At 41.1% G+C, this 20489-nt stretch overlaps 1 protein-coding gene across 2 annotated transcripts in view; it reads left to right on the forward strand.

Moving 5' to 3' along the window:
* Nucleotides 1–704: 704 nt before the first annotated feature.
* The window catches only part of PDS5B (PDS5 cohesin associated factor B), a gene marked incomplete at its 5' end in the record, with an annotated part of 97292 nt that continues 77507 nt past the window's right edge, over nt 705–20489 (forward strand). For both annotated transcript variants that reach the window (XM_084264677.1, XM_084264678.1), the window contains 6 exons: nt 705–812; nt 3115–3318; nt 8139–8225; nt 8324–8421; nt 10012–10138; nt 19923–20003. In XM_084264677.1, the coding sequence (XP_084120803.1) occupies nt 705–812; nt 3115–3318; nt 8139–8225; nt 8324–8421; nt 10012–10138; nt 19923–20003 (705 nt within the window). The remainder of the gene's footprint in view (nt 813–3114; nt 3319–8138; nt 8226–8323; nt 8422–10011; nt 10139–19922; nt 20004–20489) is intronic.

Raw genomic sequence — 20489 nt, forward strand, 5'->3', positions numbered from 1 at the left:
TCCTGTCCCAGTGCATAAAGAAATGTAACGGGGATAAACGTGGCAGCATATTTTCCTGAGAGTATTTGAACAAGTTACCTGAGTGAAGTTTGTTCCTTCCCAGCTTCTTCATTACCTGTTTTAACAACAACTCCAAGTTCACAGCACTTGGTTCAGTTGCTGTATGTATGTGGGTACAAAAAACATGACAAACTGAGTTGGCTCCTGTGTGACTATTGTGCTGCATCACATATGTCTGTTGAAGCACATTTGGTTATGTTAATTATACTGATATTTTTCCTTAAATAAGCTGTGCTGTATGCATTCTTTAAAAAAGTGAAGTGTCTTGGTGCTTTTTTTTTTCGTTTTTTGAAACAAAATTGGGTAGTAGTAGGTCATACAAGATCCTTGGTTACATCTTTAAGTATGAAGATGAAATAGTCAGGAGTGAGGGCTTTTAGCTTTCCTGTTGTGTACTACTTGATAGTTGTATTGTTGTATAGGACAGCCTACCTGCATATCAAAACCATTGCAGTGGACCATGATGTAGATTGTGGAAAACAATCAAAATATTTAGCCTAGTGTTGTTTCCTTGTGTGTTTGCACTTAGTCTGGATGTTCCTATATGTGTTATGTGAAAGTGGGACAAGCAAGGTAAAGCTAAACTAGCTAAACAACATGGACTTCTTTTTTTTTTTTTTTTTCAGTTTTAAATCCGTGAAGTCATGGCTCATTCAAAGACAAGAGCCAATGATGGAAAAATCACGTATCCTCCAGGAGTTAAAGAAATCTCTGACAAAATATCTAAAGAAGAGATGGTCAGAAGGCTAAAGGTTAGTATATGAGTAACTGTTTGCAGATTGACTTTTCTTGTATAAAGTGTTCGGTGATCCTATTGCTATATTTTCTACCTGAAATTATTATTTTCACAGAATCACAAGGTTGGAAAAGACCTTTGAAGAACACCAAGTCCAACCATTCCCATCCTAAGCTAAACCACATCCCTAAGTACCTCAGCTACCCTTTTTTGAACACATCCAGGGAAGGTGACTCAACCCCCTCCCTGGGCAGCCTGTTCCAGGCCCTGACAACTCTGTCAGGAAAACATTTGTTTCTAATGTCCAATCTGTCCCTGCCCTGGCACAGCTTCATGCCATTGCCCCTTGTCCCATCTCCTGTCCCCTGGCTGAAGAGACCATCGCCCACCTCTCTACAACCTCCCTTCAGGTAGTTGTAGGTGGGGAGAAGGTCTCCCCTCAGCCTCCTCTTCTCCAGGCTAAACAGCCCCAGCTCCCTCAGCTGCTCCTCAGAGGATTTGCCCTCCAGCCCCTTCCCCAGCCTGGTTGCCCTTCTCTGCACTCGCTCCAGGACCTCAATGTCCTTCTGATGGTGAGGAGCCCAGAACTGGACACAGCACTCGAGGTGTGGCCTCACCAATGCCCAGTCCAGGGGCACAATTACCTCCCTAGACCTACTGGCCACACTGTTTTTGATACAAGCCAAGATGCCATTGGCCTTCTTGGCTGCCTGGGCACACTGCTGGCTCATATTCAGCCTGCAGTCACCCAACACCCCCAGGTCCTTCTCTGCCTGACAGCTCTCCAGCCAACCTTCCCCAAGCCTGTAGCGCTGCAGGGGGTTGTTCTGTCCCATGTGCAGCACTCTACACTTGGCCATGTTAAACTTCATCCTGTTGGTCTCAGCCCATTGGTCCAGAAATTTATAAATTTCTTTTGGGCTTTATTTTTCTCTCAGCTGCAGTGATGTGTGTGCATAAGCTATTAATCCTCTGTGCCTTTAAGTGAAGGATTCTAATATGCTTGAAAACTTTACAGCTGCTGTGGTAATTATGTAGAAGTCTTTCCTTCTATAAAGTAGGATTTGTTGCTACTTGACCGTTTATAATAATGTGGGGTGGGGAACAAACTAGAAAAGTAAAAGTTGTAGTGGTTTTGGGTTGTGTGTGATGGTTTTTAGGATCCTAATTGACATCGTTGTTCTTAAAAAATCTCACTGGGAAAACAGATGGGAGTTTTCACTTTAATTCTTAGGTTTATGTAGTTAAGTATTTATTACAGTTTTGTTAAATTTAACAAGAGTTAAATCCTTAAAATACCTATGTCTCTGTGATACAAATAAGAAATTGGAGGAAAGCCTAATTAACATTGTGTTGTCAATATTTTTTTCTCTTCCAACCTTTTAAATAGATTGTTTATCAATATGGTGATAGGTGATATGGTGATATATATATAATATATATATTTATGTGGGTCTTTTAAGAGTCTTCCAACCTCCTTACACTAAAGCAGAAGCCCATTAGGAGACTTAATGGAGGCATTAGTTTCACATCCCAAATTTAAGATGTTGGGTCTTCATAACACACCTCAGATGCCTGAAAACTCCCTTGCTTATAGCACAGATCAGTTGGCCTGGGCTCATCAAATGTTTAAGCAAATACTCATTACTAGTGCTATTAGCATCTTCCTGCTTTTCCTGGTTTTTTTTCTTCTGTTTAGGATGTTTATACTTGGTGTCCCAGATTTTTATTCTTCTTCTGGAACTTTAGTGTACTGGATCTTTATAATGCCAATAGGCATTTTAGTCCTGCTGGACAACACACGTGCTGCTGGGCTGTGGTGGATTTATATATGTTGCAGCTGAAAGCCTGTGCTCTGCTTCTGGGCAGACCAGAGAATACATTTGTTCTTGAGGCAGCAGTAGAGAAAAACCTGAAATGGAAAGAGAAAAAGGAGAAAACCTGTAACCATGAACACTTCAGGGAGAAAGAAGTATTCAAAATAAAGTTTTTCTGTATTTTTCAGTAAATGGCTGCAACAGTGAGCACTCTTCTAGTTTTTTAATTGGTCAACTTGATTATATGGTTTCTCAAAGATAGGTGAAGTACTACAACTGGAATTCCAGTAACTGCTGAGTCTGTGTGTTGTGACAATTGATGGAAGACTTGGTTAGTCTTCCTGTACCCTGAAAAATAAGACATGTGTTAAATAAGTACTACTGCATTGCTAACAGTGCTTCTGATAGAAGTTACACAAAACCAGAAAAGGAACTTTTCAGTATGTGACCTGTTGCACAGAGAGCTTCATTTTATGTACTGATGCCTGTCTGTCTTTCTAGATGGTTGTGAAAACTTTCATGGATATGGACCAGGATTCTGAAGAAGAAAAGGAACTCTACCTAAATCTTGCTTTACATCTTGCTTCAGATTTTTTTCTCAAACATCCTGACAAGGATGTACGTTTGCTGGTAGCATGTTGTCTTGCTGATATCTTCAGAATTTATGCCCCCGAAGCTCCATATACTTCACCTGATAAACTGAAGGTAAATTGAATTAATCTCCCTTTCCACACCAAGGATTAATATAGTTGATTGTAGCTTTTTTCCCCTCCTCCTTTTATTTCTGGTTCAACCCCAGTAATTCAAGGTTTTGACTTGATTCTGGGATAGGAATGTTAGATCAGGTCAAATGTTCATCAGATGAAGTGATACACTTGTCGAGTTTTGGATTTATATTGAAAATAAATTTTGTTACTGAACTGTCATTGGAGATGCAGGTTACTTGAGAAATTGATATTTCTATAGCTTTTATCACAGTCTCCCACAAGACAGCGAGTTCCTTCAATTAGGAAGACACCCTGCTGTTCCCAATTAACTACCAAGAAGTGATTACTGTATTTCTATAAGTAAAGATTCTATTGAAACAAAGAAAAGTATTTTGTACAGGGGATAATGATTTCTGATGTGAATTGGAAAATTCTTCAACTACAAACATCACCGATCCCACTAGATGGAGATGGTTGATAGAAAAATGCCAGGTTTATAAAGGCAGTACAGATACACCCCATTTGTTTGAGGAAAAATTGAATTTTAGATTGGTGTGTGTGGCTCCTCTTTGTAAATGTTTTTTAAAAAAGAGAATTTCCTTATCTAACTCACAAAAGCAAGTTACTTCCCTTCCACAGTCTGAACTTAGTGATGAACCGAGTCTTCTAGAAAATCTTGCAGGGGAGAATAACACTGAAAAATGTGTGCTTTGTGTCCCTGGTTTCAGAGTGTGTGGGGGCTTTTTTGTTTTGTTTTTTTTCCCCCACAGATAAAAATATGGTTGTGGTAGAAGATACCTATTATGACTCAAGAAGAAATCACTCAATTTCTGATCTAGTGCTTGCACCAGAAGTGTTTCCTAAGTTGGGCAAACAGTACAGTTTGAACTGTAGTGCATCCTTTGTTTTCAGACATACTGGAGGGATACCTAGGGATTTCTATTTCCTTAATTCTGAATTGTTTCACCTCTGATTACACATCATCTGGTTAGCTTACTTATTGATTACTCCATCTTCAACTGGAGGCAACCATTAGCTTTCTTTACTGTGCTGTATTTATATCAGGTTTTGAGTCATCCTGATTTCTGCTTCAGTTTTGAGTGTGAGTATTCCTCTGCTTGTTAGGCTTAGAGGCGTTTTCCTCTTCCTGAGTAGGGCTAGCAAATTGTAATATTGCTCCTTACAGAATATGATCTATCAAATGCTACTGAGTTCCAATATTATATGCTATAAAATTTGAAATGTTTACATTCCTGATCTCATACTTGCAGTGTAAACATGCCACTTGGATAGAGCTCTGAACAGACTAGGAAGTTCCACTGTCAGCATTCAGTTTGGTAATCTGGGCAGGTATCAGAATTCAGGCTCTTGATGCAGATTGCTAAAGACATTTTGAGAAATAAAGGACAGACAGACAGGACAGACGTTTGCCTATGGCTACTGAGGTGGTTTTTTGCAAACCTCTTTCCGCTGAACACAGCTTTTGTGGTTGCAGGACAAGCTCTGATACAAATATTGAAGAGTTCCATCCACTTTATGACAAAGAGGTAAGAGGAAGAATGCTTCCTCTTGGGTGTTACCTTGGCACTATTTTTACCCAGTATTTAGTATCTTATCCATAGTAAATTAGTATCTTATCCTCTAGTAAATTTTAGCACCAAAATTAAAGATGGAAAAGTGCTCAGAAGGACAATTTCATTAGAGGGGAAAACTTAAATCTTAAAGTTGTTGCACTTGCTTAAGACTCTTTGGATCTTTTTGTTATTCATGATCTCTCATGAATTTGTAATTCTCAGTATCTCCTGTTAGTGAGATGTGAGAGAAGGACCAAAATCATGTTTCTCTTTTATGTGTATCTTCAGTATAAATCTTCCATTCCTTGCTGAGTGTAGAAAGAGCTTTGACAATAGGGATAGAAATTGCTTTTAGCCTGCTCATGGCAGAACTGGAACAGGATTGCTCTTTTGGGATCTAGAAACTTATTTAAATCCTTCTCAGTCTGGGTAAAGCCTAAAGCACAAATCAGATTTTCTTGGGGGGAAAGACATTCTAATTGTTTGCATGTGTCAAAGAAAAGAGTTTGGACAAATGGACCATGTTCCTGGCTGCTGGGGTGGAGGTGTTCACAGGTGCATATGGTAGCAGAACTTCAGCTGTCTGAGTGTGTTCTGTGGCTGGTGAAAGCCATGCTTCTGATGCTTACTGAAGCCATTGTGGTTAACTGGTATTGAGACAGCAAGACACAAACAACATTCAGTGATTTTCCTAAAGCTGAAACGTAAGCACTTTTGCTTTTAGAATCTGGGTTATAATGTAGACTTGCTTTAGAGTGTCTGATATGAAACTCTATTATCTAAGTTGTGGAAATGTTGCCATTTTTTAGCTGCAGCCCAAATTTATTTTATTCTGAGTTTTGCATTTATAAATGTATGTTCAAGTAGTGTGTTCTGTATGTTAATAAAAGGGAGAAACATCATATAAAAAAGGGAAAAACTACATATTAAAACTTTGAGTACTTTAGAGTGTAGGCTGCCTTCCTTTAAAACAGGAAAAAGAACAAACAATAATAACAATAATTAGTTTTTTCAATTGATGCCATTATTTGTGAAGATGCTAGATATATTGTATGTGTACAAAGAAATGGTCAGAGGGCTGGAGTACCTCCCCTGTGTATACAGGCTGAGTTGGGTTTGTTCAGCCTGGGCAAGAGAAGGCTCTGGGGAGACCTTATTGCAGCCTATCAGTGTCTGAAGGGGCCTACAGGAAGGCTGGAGAGGGGCTGTTTGCAGGGGCATGAAGCAGTGGGACAAGGGGTAACGGCTTTAAACTGAAGGAGTGTAGATGTAGATTAGATTCTAGTAAGAATTTGTTTACTATGAGGTTGGTGAGACTCTGGCACAGGCTGCCCAGAGAAGCTGTGGCTGCCCCCTCCCTGGCAGTGTTCAAGGCCAGGTTGGATGGGGATTTGGGCGAGTTGGTCTAATGGAGGGTGTCCCTGCTTGTGGCAGAGAGAATGGAACTAGATAATCTTCAAGATCCCTTCCAACCTAAGCCATTCAGTGATACTGCAATAAACCCACAAAATCCAGTATCACTCATTAAAATGAGCACTTGCTGTGGTTCTAGGTGAAAACCAGATTACACAGGCTGTCAGGATTTCTTTTGGGGGGGGGGTGGGGGGTGGGGGGGTGGAAGAAAAAGCACAGCAAGCATTGTGTAGAGATACAGCTACAGTAACATTTGAATTTGGATCAAGATAGTGTCTAGATGCAGTACTCCGTAGATATTCCATTGATAGAGCTGGATGCAGTGCTCCAAGTGGGGTCTGCCAAGGGCAGTGTAGAGAATCACCTCCCTTGACTTGCCAGTCACACTTTTGACATAGCCTAGGATATGGTTGGCTTTCTGGGCTTCAAGTGTGCATTGCTGTGTCATGATGAGCTTTATATCATTCAACACCCCCAAGTTGTCCTCCTCAGGGCTGTTGTCAGTTAGTTTTCTTATCAGCCTGCAGTTGTGCTCAGGATTGTGCTGGGCCTCTTGTCTTGTTGAACTTCATGAGGCTTATGTGGACTCATCACTCAAGTCTGTCAAGATCCTTCTGGATGGCTTCCCTTCCCCTCCCTCCCATGTGTCAACCGCACCACACATCTTGGTGTTGTCAGAAAACTTGCTGAGGGTGCCCCCTATCCCACTGTCCATGTCTCTGCAGAGATGTGAGATGGTGCAAGTCCCAGTACTGACCCCAGAGGAATACCACTTGTCACTGATTTCCACTTGGATATCAAGATGTTGACTGCAACTCTTTCTTTGCCTGCAACCATCCAGCCAATTCCACTGACTGTTCCATCTGTCAAATCCATGTCTCTCAACTGGAGACAAGGATCTCATGTGGGACATTTACAGCATTGGAAAAAAGGAACCCTGTTCTTGTCTTTTGTCCATAGTATTATTCTTGGCTTGAGAGGAACTGGTGCTTAGGAAACGTTACAGAAAAGCTTTCAAGACTCAAGGATAAGGTTTTTTTTAGGGGAGGGGTTAACTGTGAGGCTTTATTGTATTTATTATTGCAACTTTATACCTCTTATAATATATTGAATTTATACCTATATTATAGATACAGTTGAGGTTGTGAACACGTCCTGGTGATTTGTACTTTTGAATCTTTTGATTTAATATAGTAGCTATGAATTTCCAGCTGTTAATTATCTGAATGTGAAAAGCATTTTAAAAAGACACCTTACTGGATGTTTCCAATCTGTTCCTAATTGAGTCGTCTTTACAACGTGTTTTGAATTTATTCTGTATAAGACTTTCTGAAGAATCCTTCTGGTGCTGAAAGTTGATAAAGGAAGCAGGAGAAACTTGGTCAGTAGGATAACAACTGAGAAATGCACAAGCAATAGAGTGGAAACTTAGAACACCACTCTTAGGAAAGCTGTGGTTGCCTACCACTTTTTTCCTGTTCTGTGAAACCTGTTGCAGTGTGAAGTAAAATTTGTACTTCTGGATGATCTCATGACTTCTGCAGCATGTCAGCCAGTTGCATCTCTGTTTGTCAAGTTGAATGTTTCCCTTTGGAAAAGGAGAGCTTTTGCTTCCCTAGAAAAAGGTTGCTTTTCAACCTTTTAAAGAGATTTCAAGCATTTCAAAATTTTACATTCTCAGTGAGGATGTACATCACCTTTTGGATAGTGAAGCAGTGTGAGTGTCAGTGTTGTGTGTTTTGTGGTGATAAGTAATCCTAGTAATTAGAATTAATTAATTTTGAAAGTTTCATTGCAGCTGATTAAATAACTCCCACTTCTTTCTTTTCAGGATATATTTATGTTCATAACAAGGCAACTTAAAGGTTTAGAAGATACAAAAAGCCCCCAGTTTAATCGATATTTTTATTTGCTTGAGGTAAGCTCCATAGCTTATTTCATAATACCTGTTAAATGTAATTTTTCAACTTAATCTTGTATTAACTACTCCTTTTATATTTTTCTTGTTCAACACAGAACATTGCTTGGGTCAAGTCTTATAACATATGCTTTGAATTAGAAGACAGCAATGAGATTTTTACGCAGTTGTACAGAACGCTCTTTTCAGTAATAAAGTAAGTATTGTCACCCCCAATTACAGGATTGCATGGTTGAGGTCAGATGTTTCTAACCTAGGTGGTCAGTCTGTGTGACTTTTGGTGCTAATGAGATTAGTTAAGCTGAACTAGGGAACTAAAGGTAGCAGTACTGGCTGTTGATTTTACGTGTTTTAATTAACAAATACACGCTGCAAATCATCTTTTGTCGAAACAATTTACTTTGATTGTCTTTTACTGATTTTTTTTTTTTTTTTTTTAAATTCTGGTCACAGAATCACAGAATCATAGGGGTTAGAAGGGACCTGGAGAGATCATGGAGTCCAACCCCCCTGCCAAAGCAGCTCCCCAGCTCATATTGTACAGACAGGCGTTCAGACGGGGCTGGAATCTCTCCAGAGATGGAGACTCCACCACCTCCCTGGGCAGCCTGTCCCAGGGCTCTGGCACCCTCACTGGGGAAAAGTTCTTCCCCATGTTGGTGTGGAACTTCCTGTGCTCCAACTTGCAGCCATTGCCCCTTGTCCTGTCTCCACAGAGCACTGAAAAGGGGCTGCCCATTCCCCCTGCATCCCATACTTCAGATATTGACAAACATGAATAAGGTCCCCCCTTAGTCTTCTTTTCTTCAGGCTGAACTGTCCCAGCTCACTCAGCCTTTCCTCATCGGGGAGATGCTCCAGGCCCTTCATCGTCTTTGTAGCCTCCTCTGGACTCTCTCCAGGAGATCCCTGTCTTCTTTTATCCCAGGGAGTCCAGAACTGGACACAATTGAAAGTGAATGGTGCAGTATGCAGTCCTTAGGAATTAGGAGGATTATTGTTATAAAAACGTGAGTCAGAAAAGAGTGAACACTAAAATGTGCTGCTAGAGATTGTCTAGTCTGCCCCCTCGCTCAAACCAGGTCAGCTACAGCACGTTTCCAATGACAGTGGCCAGTTGGGTTTTGAACATCTCCAAGGATGGAGACTTCATGCCTACACAACCTTCTAGTGCTCAATCATGTTCACATTCTGAAAGATTTTTATGTTTAAATGGTACGTCCTGTATTTCACCTTGGGCTCACTGCCTCTTCCTGTCACCACACACCACTGAGGAGAGTCTTGCTCTGTCTTTTCTCCCAGCATCAGGTATTTAAACTTAATGATAAGTTTCTCCCTAAGCCATCTCTTCTTGAGGGTAAAATAAGACATCAGCTCTCACCCTCTCCTTGTATGAGAGGTGCTTCAGTCCCTTAGTCATCTCTGTGGCCCTGGGCAGGACGAACTCCTGGATGTCTGTGCGTCTCTTGTGCTAGGGAGGCCAGAGTGTGGCACAGTGCTCCAGGTGTAGTGTCACCAGTGGAAGGAATGTTCTAATGCACCACATTTTCCAGGTAGGGTACAGTAGTCTCTTTTATTACAGTAGTAGATGAAGAGGGAATGAGATTCAAGAACAGTTTGGAAAGAGGTATATACAGCCAAGAAACTTCAGTATTTGATTTCTAAGAAAACTTTTTGATTGGGTTGTTATATTCCATGTTGTTTTTCACCATCACAGGGAGTACTCTGAATGGAAGTTGCATTTTATATCAACAGTACACTAAGAAATCTCATTTTTTAATTGCAGCAATGGCCATAACCAAAAAGTACACATGCACATGGTTGATCTCATGAGCTCTATCATTTGTGAGGGAGATACTGTGTCGCAGGAACTTTTGGATACAGTGTTAGTTAATCTCGTGCCAGCACATAAGGTAAGAGTGGCTTAATTTTTTTTTTATCATGACTTATTGAATGTATGTATTCAGATATTTAGATTTCATTGAGAGAACAGCTGTAGCAAATATGTTCCTATTACTTGGATCTATTTTATCAAACAAGTAATTTTAATAGCCAGAAAACTCAGTAGAGTTTCATTGCTTTGAATCACTTGCCATAAACCCAGTTATCAGTGGTCATAGTAATTTAAAAGCTTTAATGTCATATGAATTTACAGAGAAGATTTTTATGTACAGTCAATACAAATAGAACTTATTGGCAAGTTCTTAATTAGTGTAATGATGTGTCAACAGTTCAAACTGATGTGCTGCCCTAAGTGGGAAGTAAAAAGTTACACCTGCTGATTGGTGGTTGGCTCTGTTGTATTTCAGAAATGTTGCTTTGGTGGTACTGAAAGCACATTGGTATGTCTTTGATACAGCCACAGAACTATGTTCAGAAGTGGTTGTGCCTGAAGAGCCCAAGTGATGGCTGTCTTTCCTTAATGTTTTGTCCAAAAACCCCAGACAAGTGTCTTACAGATACACAGTTTGAAGCTATTCCTCAGTTTATGCACTGTGAGGTTAAATGTTTAAAAAGCAAGGAAGTCTGTCATATTTGTTCAGAAAACTCGCTGGAATCTCTTGGGCTGCAGTGTAGAAGACTACTTTTAAGTTGTGTTTGACAAAGGATTTGGGGAAACTATTTGGGAAATGTGTGCTTAGCTGTATTTTGGACAGTTCTGGCTGTCATCTGACAGCTTTTATCTTTAAGTGTGTTCAGGAAAGGGCTGACTTAGACTTCTTAGAAACTACAGTAAGTTTAAGTAGTCTTAAGCTCTGAGATTTTTTTCACCTTCAGAATGCTTGTTTTTAACTCTAGTGTGCCAGAAAAAAATGAATACTCTTTTATAAGGTGCTCTCTGAAGAACATAGCAAGTAGTCCAGCGTAGTGTCTTAGCACAAAGCATCGATTTCAGTAAATCAACAGCACAGACAGTATTTGTGTATTGACTCTGTAGGGTCACAGACTGTAGTATAGATTAGTTGGAGGGGTTTTGATAGGGTTTACTGTGTCCTTCAAGGAGCCTAGTACTCCTGTGCCAGGGCCAGACTGAAATTTTTATGGCAAAAATTCAGATGCACAAAGTTAAGCCTTGAAATGCAAGAAACAGAAGCATTGTGCAAAATATTTCAGTTTGTATTTTTCAGCTGTTCAGCATCTTGAACATCTTGACATTGAGGTCCTGGAGCAAGTGCAGAGAAGGGAAACCAGGCTGGGGAAGGGACTGGAGGGCAAATCCTCTGAGGAGCAGCTGAGGGAGCTGGGGCTGTTTAGCCTGGAGAAGAGGAGGCTGAGGGGAGACCTTCTCCCCACCTACAACTACCTGAAGGGAGGTTGTAGAGAGGTGGGCGATGGTCTCTTCAGCCAGGGGACAGGAGATGGGACAAGGGGCAATGGCATGAAGCTGTGCCAGGGCAGGGACAGATTGGACATTAGAAACAAATGTTTTCCTGACAGAGTTGTCAGGGCCTGGAACAGGCTGCCCAGGGAGGGGGTTGAGTCACCTTCCCTGGATGTGTTCAAGAAAAGGGTAGCTGAGGTACTTAGGGATCTGGTTTAGCTTAGGATGGGAATGGTTGGACTTGATGATCTTCAAAGGTCTTTTCCAACCTTGTGATTCTGTGATCTGTTGTTTCATTATCACCTGTGTTGCATTTGATCTGATTTTACTCTGAAATGATTCACATTTAATAAACTGAGTTGCAGAATTTGAGTCCTGTTGGAATGGCTGTCAATCCTTTAAGTCAATCCTGCTTTATAGTGGATTTAAAGTTACTGACTGAACGTTTTAATAGGATGAGGTGTTCAGGGTTTTGGGTGTTCTTGTGTTAATCAAACTGGCTCTTTGGACAGGATTCTAGTGAACAGCTTGTTTTCTAACTGAAATAGGTCATTTTATACCATATGCTGAGTACTTTTACTGGTTTAAGTTTTTTGACCTTTTTCATAGTAATGGAAAGAAACTTCTAATATATTTGTTTCATATCATGGTGTCTGTTTAAAGTTTTGGAGATTATGCAGCCATCTAACAACTTCCTGTGGGTGCTGGTGTCATGTTGGAAAAGCATAATAAATTCAGAGTGAGACTTGTTCCACTCATCTCTATTGAACAGACAACTACAAGGGGGTTAAAGATAAGGTCCACCCTAAAAAAATGCTATGTCTTACCTGACTTAGGCATTAAGATCAGGCTCCACAAAAAATGGCATAATGCCAGGTAGTGGTGTCATAGTAAGTAGTGAATCCTTATCTATCCAGATTCCCTGGGGACTAAAAGAATTGTAGTTTGGTTGGTTTTTTAAATGGAGTAAGAGGAGCACAAATTGGTTATTAGCTCAGGTTTGACAATGATCTGATAGAGAGATTGCTGTAAATACAACTGTGTGTGTAGCAGTGAGAAAGGCAAGTGGTGTAGCTGCAATACAGCCAGAAGGAAGATTGTGGATTGAAGGATGGTATTCTAGAAAATACTGGTAGCACAAATATAACTTCTGAGGTATAAACAGTTTTCATGGGTAACACTAGGTTAAAGACTTGAGGAGCTTAATCTGTTTAATTTAATAAAGGGGCAGCATGTATTGGGAACAGAAGGTTGGAACCTGATGTAGCTTTGGGTCCTGAATGCTGAGGTCCAATAGCTGAAATTCAATATTAAACAGGTTGATGCAAAAAATTATATGAATACTGTAAAGAGTAGTAGGACCCAGTTAGAACAGTTTACCAAAGGTTTATTTTATACTCTTACCTCTCAGGAAAATTTTTTGACCTTGCTTTTGAGAGGAACACAGGGTATGGCCCATAGTCCTAGAGTTGTAAGTCTAAGAAGCAATGGTGCTGGCAGGACACCTGCAAGAACATGGGCATAAGTACTGCCAAACATCTGTCTGCCTTGGTCAGTGGTCACAGAGGTACTCTGAGCTGCCTTAGCCCACTTGAGTTGGGTACACGTTTTGCTGACCAGAATAAAAGCTGTATTGATGTAAAGCTGAATGCAAGCAGCTGACACTGGTACCAGAGAACATGTTACAGTGTGCACAGGCTTGTTACAGCACTACAGCAGGTATCAGATCATTCAGTAAAACAACAAACAACTTCCTTTTAGGGGTTTTCGTTTCTACTTTTCTATGAACTCTACTGCAGTTCTTTGGATAAGATGGTATGAAGAGTATATTAAATGAATAAATAATGAATTAAACCCAGAAAAGGCTAGAAGCAAGGGAGAGGTAATCAATATGAAAGGGGGGGGGGGGAAGCATTCCTGTCCCTTTAATTGCCATTTTAAATTATAAAGCCTTTATGGCAGTGCCTGTACACAATTTTGTGTATGTTTAGTGTTTTAGAAGGCAAATTGTAATTTATTTCCTTGAGTGTTTGCCAGAGTGTTCCACTTTCTGCCTCAGGAATACTTCAGGGAATCCCACATTGCACATCCCACATGCTTTACATGCTTATCTTTTCCAAAAAGTGATATTCACAATTAAATTCCTCACTTTTTCCACTAGCAACTTGCTTAATAATTAGTGTTAACTATCTTGGCAACACTTCAGCTGAGCTTTTTCTTTGTCAGCCATCCTTAAAAACTTGTTTCTTTCCTGCAGCAGAGAATCTGTTAAAGCTGTTTTGTCAAGAGTTTTTGCATACAAATTCTACTGCTGTGTCTTTGATAATAAAATTTAAATTGAAGACCCTTTTCAAATAGCATGAAAATAATATACTAACATGTATTTTTCTAAAGAATATTTGCTCTAGATACAGGCTTAGCATTTGATTATATTCCTAAAGTTATAAAATTAAGGACTTTCTTGGTGCTAGCTTCCATTTTGCAGAAAGAAAAATGGGACATACATTTGTTTTCTGTTGTGTTGCTTGTGGGGCTTTTTAAAGGATGCCTACAAATTATTTCACTCAGTTTCTTTGAGCAGTTTGAGATTGGATCTTGAGAGGCAACTGGAAAAAGTAGCTGAAAAAAATCAGTGGGTATGCACTTCCATCACTGTCAACCCCACTGTTAGTGCAACTGATTTCTGCCTCTCTGCCTAATGGTCCTGGAGACCATGGTCTCTCTAGACATAGAAATGCCTGTGCCATGCTGTGAGAGAGGATGCCTTGTGTCTGCAATGGAAGTTTGTCAAACACTTCTAGAGAACAGGTAGGAAAACCTGTTGCAAACTGTCTAGAAGTGCAAGAAGCTTGAGATGTGAGCAGTGTCTACACAAAAACCACGTAGGGAACAAAGGCTTTATTTGACAGAGGTGGTTTGTCTTCAAATCCTAGTGCTGAAGGCTGCCTAGGCATTTAAAAAAGAAACCCAACAAACCAATAAATTGTTCACTATTTATTAACATCTTTTTCTGAAAGAAAACTGGAGGTTTATTTGGGAAAGGTCTGTCTGCAGCATCTTGAGTCTGGTTTAGGTATTGCATTGAACTTATCAATTTTCTCACAGATCATCTGTGTTCTGCTTTTTCATGGATTCTTCTTTATTCTTATTAATCAATACTAATTTCTGCTTTTCCCTTCCAAGTGTAGTAATTACTGATGATTACTTTGAAACACTGTTTAAGCTGATGCTGTACTGCTCAATTCGGGACTCTAGAGAGCTTATCCCCACTGAGTGCTTACATGCTCTTACAGGCATCCTGACAAAGATGGTTGTCCCCATCAGTGAAGGCTTTCTTAAATCCTTAAAAAATCTTGAAATACATGGGAGGTTTTTTCTGAATGTACAGAAAGATTGTACAGAGGGTAACGATAGAAGAACTTCTCTAAACCCTTCTAAAATTTCTCCTTCAGGCAAAGTTTAACGTGTCTTTGTGGCTATTAAATTAGTCAGAAAGTTAGGTTGGATGCCTTTTAAAGATCTTTTGAAGCTGTTTTGGTGATGGATTGGGTTGCTCCTGCTTTCATTTCAACTGAGGCAGTGCTGCTGCTTCTTGTTTCTACTTCTGTCCTGAAGCTGGAAAAGGGAGAAGAAAACTTGTGTGCTTTGATTAATTTTCTGGCATTGTTATTGTCAGAAGCTTTGACATCTGGACATTTGAGGGTCCTAGGTATCGTTTGGATTAAGTCAAGAGCATGAAACATGAAAGAAATAGCTAACTTCACAGCACAGCTACGAAGATGATGAAGGGCTTGGAGCATCTCTCCTGTGAGGAAGAGCTGAGTGAGCTGGGACTGTTCAGTCTTGAGACTTGAGGGGACCTTATGAATGTTGAAGCACAGGAAGTTCCACAGCAACACGGGAAGAACTTTTCCCCAGTGAGGGTGCCAGAGCCCTGGGACAGGCTGCCCAGGGAGGTGGTGGAGTCTCCATCTCTGGAGAGATTCCAGCCCCGTCTGGACGCCTGTCTGTGCAATATGAGCTGGGGAGCTGCTTTGGCAGGGGGGTTGGACCCCATGATCTCTCCAGGTCCCTTCCAACCCCTGTGATTCTGTGATTCCATGATAATCCACAATTGCAAATAGCTGCTTCTAGCATTCATCTTGGCAAACATTAAGGAGTTAGGAGATTTTTTTTGTCTGGCCTTTGGTGGCTTAATTATGGAAGATCTACTTTCCTAAGGCTATATGCAAAAATTTTGTGTTTCTTTTTTAAAACTTCAGCTATTGCTCGCTGTGTAGATGCATTAGGGTGGCTTTTCTAAAGTGAACTGCTGTGTAAGGATACAAACTGAAACTGTCATTATGTGAATCAAAATATCTCTGCCTCTTGGAGCTCTGCTCTGCTAGGTCTGCTGTTCAGACTTGTTTTATATGTAAATCAGCTCTGGCTCATGACTTAGAGTTCACCCTTTCCCAGGTGAAATGAGTTTTCCTTCTTTTGGTAGAGGTAAACTGTGCAAGTCAAGAAGGATCAGGGAAGAATTGGAAGTGGCATATGGTCCTTGTTGTGGTTATTTGGGCCTTTAGTTTCCTAAGCAATCACAGCCATAGCTAAATAACAGAAAACAAATGTGTGCTTTGTATTTTAATTTTTTATTAGCCATAAAGAGCAATTAACATGTAGAACCTTCTCTCTTCTGGGACCTGGAATAGCTGTACAGTTAGTAAAAAAAACCTAAACAAAACTGCCAGTGTGACCTTTGTCTCTTGATTTGATAAGAGGAAATTACAAGGAAGTTAGCATCTTACTCAAGCATTCAAGTATCCTGGCAGAACTGGGAGGTTTATTCACCTTTTGTAGTGGCTGTGAGTAGAGCAGATACTTCAGGCATGAATCTTTATAGACTTCTAACTTCAGGCTCCTAACTTCTTTCTATCAGTAGAGGAGTCAAAGACCTTTTTTGTTTGTATTGGTGGAAAATGTTAATCTCTTCCCATTGTTGTCTAGAACACTACAGTTCTACAGCTTTTGACATTACAAACAATACTCTCCAGCTCTTTGTAAATCTTCCTTTTCATTGGGATAGCTGTGAAGAATCACGTCTGCAGGCGAAGAAAGAAACACCTGAAGTGTGGCAATGCATCTTGTGTTTGCTTTTCATTGTGCTAAAAAAGGAAGTTTGTTTCCTTTTATGGATGAACTACCGCAAAACTACCCCTTTATACTGTTGCCTTGTGAATGGAATATGCTGGGTTTTAAAAACTGCAAAGACTCATCAAAACTGGAGCCAATGAGGAAAGGTGTCCTCCTAGATGTCTGACTCTGGGGGGAGTGGTGGTAGGTGGCTGTCTTGTCTGCAGTGACCATGAAGTAGTGGAATTCAGAAATCTCTGTTGAAAGGAGAAAAACTACCTCCAAAACTTCAACACTAGAAATAGAGAGAGCAGATTTTGGGCTGCTCAGGGAACTAGTTGGAAAAGGTGCACTGGAAAACTGTTTTTGAAGGCATCACAGGGTCCATCAATGCTGGTCACTTTTTAAGTAGCAGCTTCTGAAAGCAGGGGAACAGGCAACTCAGATGTCAGAAATCAAGCAGGCAGGACAGGAGGCTGGCTTAGCTCAACAGGGACCACCTTCTAGAACTTAGGTGGAAAAGAAAGTGTATGGCAGTGGAAGCAAGATCAGGCAAGGTGGGGGGATAACAGGGACGCTGCTCACCTTTATAGGGAGAAAATTTGTGCAGCCAGAGCTCAGTTAGAGCTCAGGCTGGCCAAAACTGTGGCAGACAACAAAAAAGGGGGTTTTCAAATACATTAACAACAAGAGGAGGACCAGGGAGCATTGGTCTGTTACTTGGTGAGAACGGTCACCTTGCTGACAGGGACATGGACAAAGCAGAGATGTTTAACACTGTCTTTGCTTTTGTCTCTGGGACTCCAGATCCTGCAAGCTGGAGAACCATGACTGTGGTAATAGTAGAGTCTAGTGAACCCTGTGGGCAAGTTGCTGCTCCTCCTGGATCCATACAAGTCCACGGGACCCGATGAGATTCATCCCAGGGTACTCAAGGAGTTAGCTGATGTCATCACGAGATCTCTCTCAATTATTTTTCAATGATCTTGGGAACCTGGAGAGGTCCAGGTTGACTGGAAGCTGCAAATGTTGTCCCAATTTTCAGGAAGGGTAGGAGAGAAGAGCCTGCTAATTACAGGCCTGTCAGTCTCACCTCAGTGCCTGGTAAAATTATGGAGAAAAACATACTGGGAGTTGTTAAAAAACACCTAAAGGACAATGCAGTCATTGCTCACAGCCAGCACGGGCTCGGAAGAGGAAGGTCCTGTCTATCCAATCTGATTTCTTTTTATGACAGGGTCACCCAGCAGGTTGACCAAGGAAAGCCAGTTAATGCTATTTTTTTTTAATTAAACTAAGACTTTCAGCACTGTGTCTCACAGTGTCTTGCTGGACAAGGTGTCCAGCATAAAACTAGACAAAGCCATAATGCGTTGGGTGGGCAGTTGGCTGAAGGGTCAGGCCTGGAGGGTGATAGTGAATGAGGTGACATTGGACTGGTGGCCAGTCACTAGTGGGGTTCCCCAGGGCTCCATTGTAGGCCCAGTTCTTTTGAACATTTTCATAAACAGCCTGGATACAGGACTTGAGAGTGTCTTAGGAAAGTTTGCAGATGACACCAAACTTGGAGGAGCTGTCTGCTGAGGGTGGAGGAGCCTTACAGGGAGTCCTGGACAAAGCAGAGTGCTGAGCAGTCACCAGCAGCATGAAGTTCAATAAGGGCAGGTGCTGGATTCTACACTTGGGAAGGGGCAGCCCTGGCTACACAAAGAGACTGGGAGGTCAGATGCTGCAGGCCCAGCTGTGCTGAGAGGGATTTGGGGGTCTTGGTTCCCAGCAAGTTAAATGTGAGCCAGCAGCGTGCCCAGGCAGCCAGGAGGGTGAACTGTATCCTGGGGTGCATCCAGCACGGCATGGCCAGCCAGTCCAGGGAGGGGATTGTCCCGCTCTGCACTGTGCTGGTGCGGCCTCACCTCGAGTGCTGGGTGCAGGTTTGGGGGCCACAGGACAAGAGGGACACAGAACTACTGGAGAGTGTCCAGAGGAGGCAATGAGGATGGAGAAGGGTCTGGAGGGGAAGTCTTCTGAGAGGCTGAAGTCCCTTGGCTTGTTCAGCCTGGAGAAGAGGAGGCTGAGGGGAGACCTCATTGCAGCCTATGGCTCCCTTATGAGGCGGGGTGAAGGGGTAGGTGCTGATGATCTCTTTTTGGTGACCAGTGATAGAACCCAAGGGAACGGCATGAAGCTGTGAGAGGGGAGGTTTAGGCTGGATATTAGGAAGAGGTTCTTTACTGAGAGGGTGGTTGGGCACTGGCACGGGCTCCCCAGGGCAGAGCACTGAGCTTGGCTGAGTTCAAGAAGCGTCTGGCCGATGCCCTCAGTCCCATGCTCTGACTTGGCTGGCCCTGTGTGGAGCCAGGAGTTGGACCTGATGATTCCTATGAGTCCCTTCCAACTCAGGCTTTTCTCTAATTCCATCATTCTATGAACTATAATTTTACAGAGAAAATTAGCTATTAATAGATTATATATGTTTTGGTATTGAAGGCTTTTCCTTAATTCTAAATCTGCTGTGGGTGTCACAAGAGCAGAATTGCACTTGCTTCTGAAAACTCTTGAAAAATGATTGTGATAGAGAAATTGGAGAAAGGACATAGGAACTAAAGGTTGGAGGGTACTTGCTGGGAAGGAAGGAAACAATGATAGAGCAATAACCCAGTTAGACAAATGGAGGGATAGGAATGCTGTGGTGTGGTGCTTTTTGTTCTTTATATTAGTTTCATTAGTTGGTAGTTTTAAACCTTTTTTTGCTCACAGACTAAAATTCTGGGTTGTTATGTTTTGTTTGTTATTTTTTCTTTGCTGTCTCAGTCAAACAGACCAGGTCTTTTTGGGAGATACTATGGAGAGCTTGTGATGGTGGAGGCAGAATTGTACTTTCTTCTACAGACTTGTTCAGAGTCTTGCTGCTGTGGTGACTGTAAATGCCTTGATGTTGCTTTCCTGTTTTGGGGAAAAACTGACAAAGAGCAGCAGTAAAATGCAGAAACTGACTTCACTGAGTGTCAGGCTTACATGGGCCACAGTAAAGTAAGCCCTGATTTGCCAGAGAAGAGCTTTCTCAGTATTATTAGTGGAGAGTAAAAAAAAAAACCTGGACTAGCTTTTCTTTTACTTACTTTTACTACTGAACATAAAGAGAACGAGCTGTTTCTTGAATAAGTTTACCAGTATGTGATAGCTTTAAATTCTTCTATTCATTTTTAACTTTAATGCATGTCCTTAACTCTTTTTTTCTGTTTTCTTTCCCCCTTCCCTAGAATTTAAACAAGCAAGCCTATGATCTGGCAAAGGCTTTGCTGAAGAGGACAGCGCAAGCGATTGAACCATACATCACTAATGTAAGTGAAGAGTGCAGACAAATAGGGAAACAAATTTGTATTTTAACTATAGCTCTATTAGAATGAATTGTACATAGGCAAATAAGGCTGTAAAATCACTTTACAAGCTCTCTGTTGTTCTTTGGGAAAACTGTTAGGTTAATGAAGCACTATGTAACCTGTCCCTTTTGAGTCTAATTAGTTTTATCCTGGTGAAAGTATTAAGGTCATTGAATTTCAGAAATAAAAATCATTATGGATAGTTTACTTCCTGCTGGTTTGGGAGACCTTGCACTTCAATCCTTAATGTGAGGATTGAAATAAGTGAGCAAATACACTTTTCTGTATTGTTCTCATTAAAATATATGTTATTCCTGTGACAAAATATATTTTCTTGTGAGGAAATGAGACTATTTGGAAGCTACTGGAAGTGAAGATAGAACAGAATTTAATACTGCTGTCACAGGAAAAGAGGAAACAGAATCTAAGAAGAGATATTAAGGAGGA

This window comes from Gallinula chloropus (assembly GCF_964237585.1).
Source record: "Gallinula chloropus genome assembly, chromosome: 1".
NCBI classification, from domain to species: Eukaryota; Metazoa; Chordata; class Aves; order Gruiformes; family Rallidae; genus Gallinula; species Gallinula chloropus.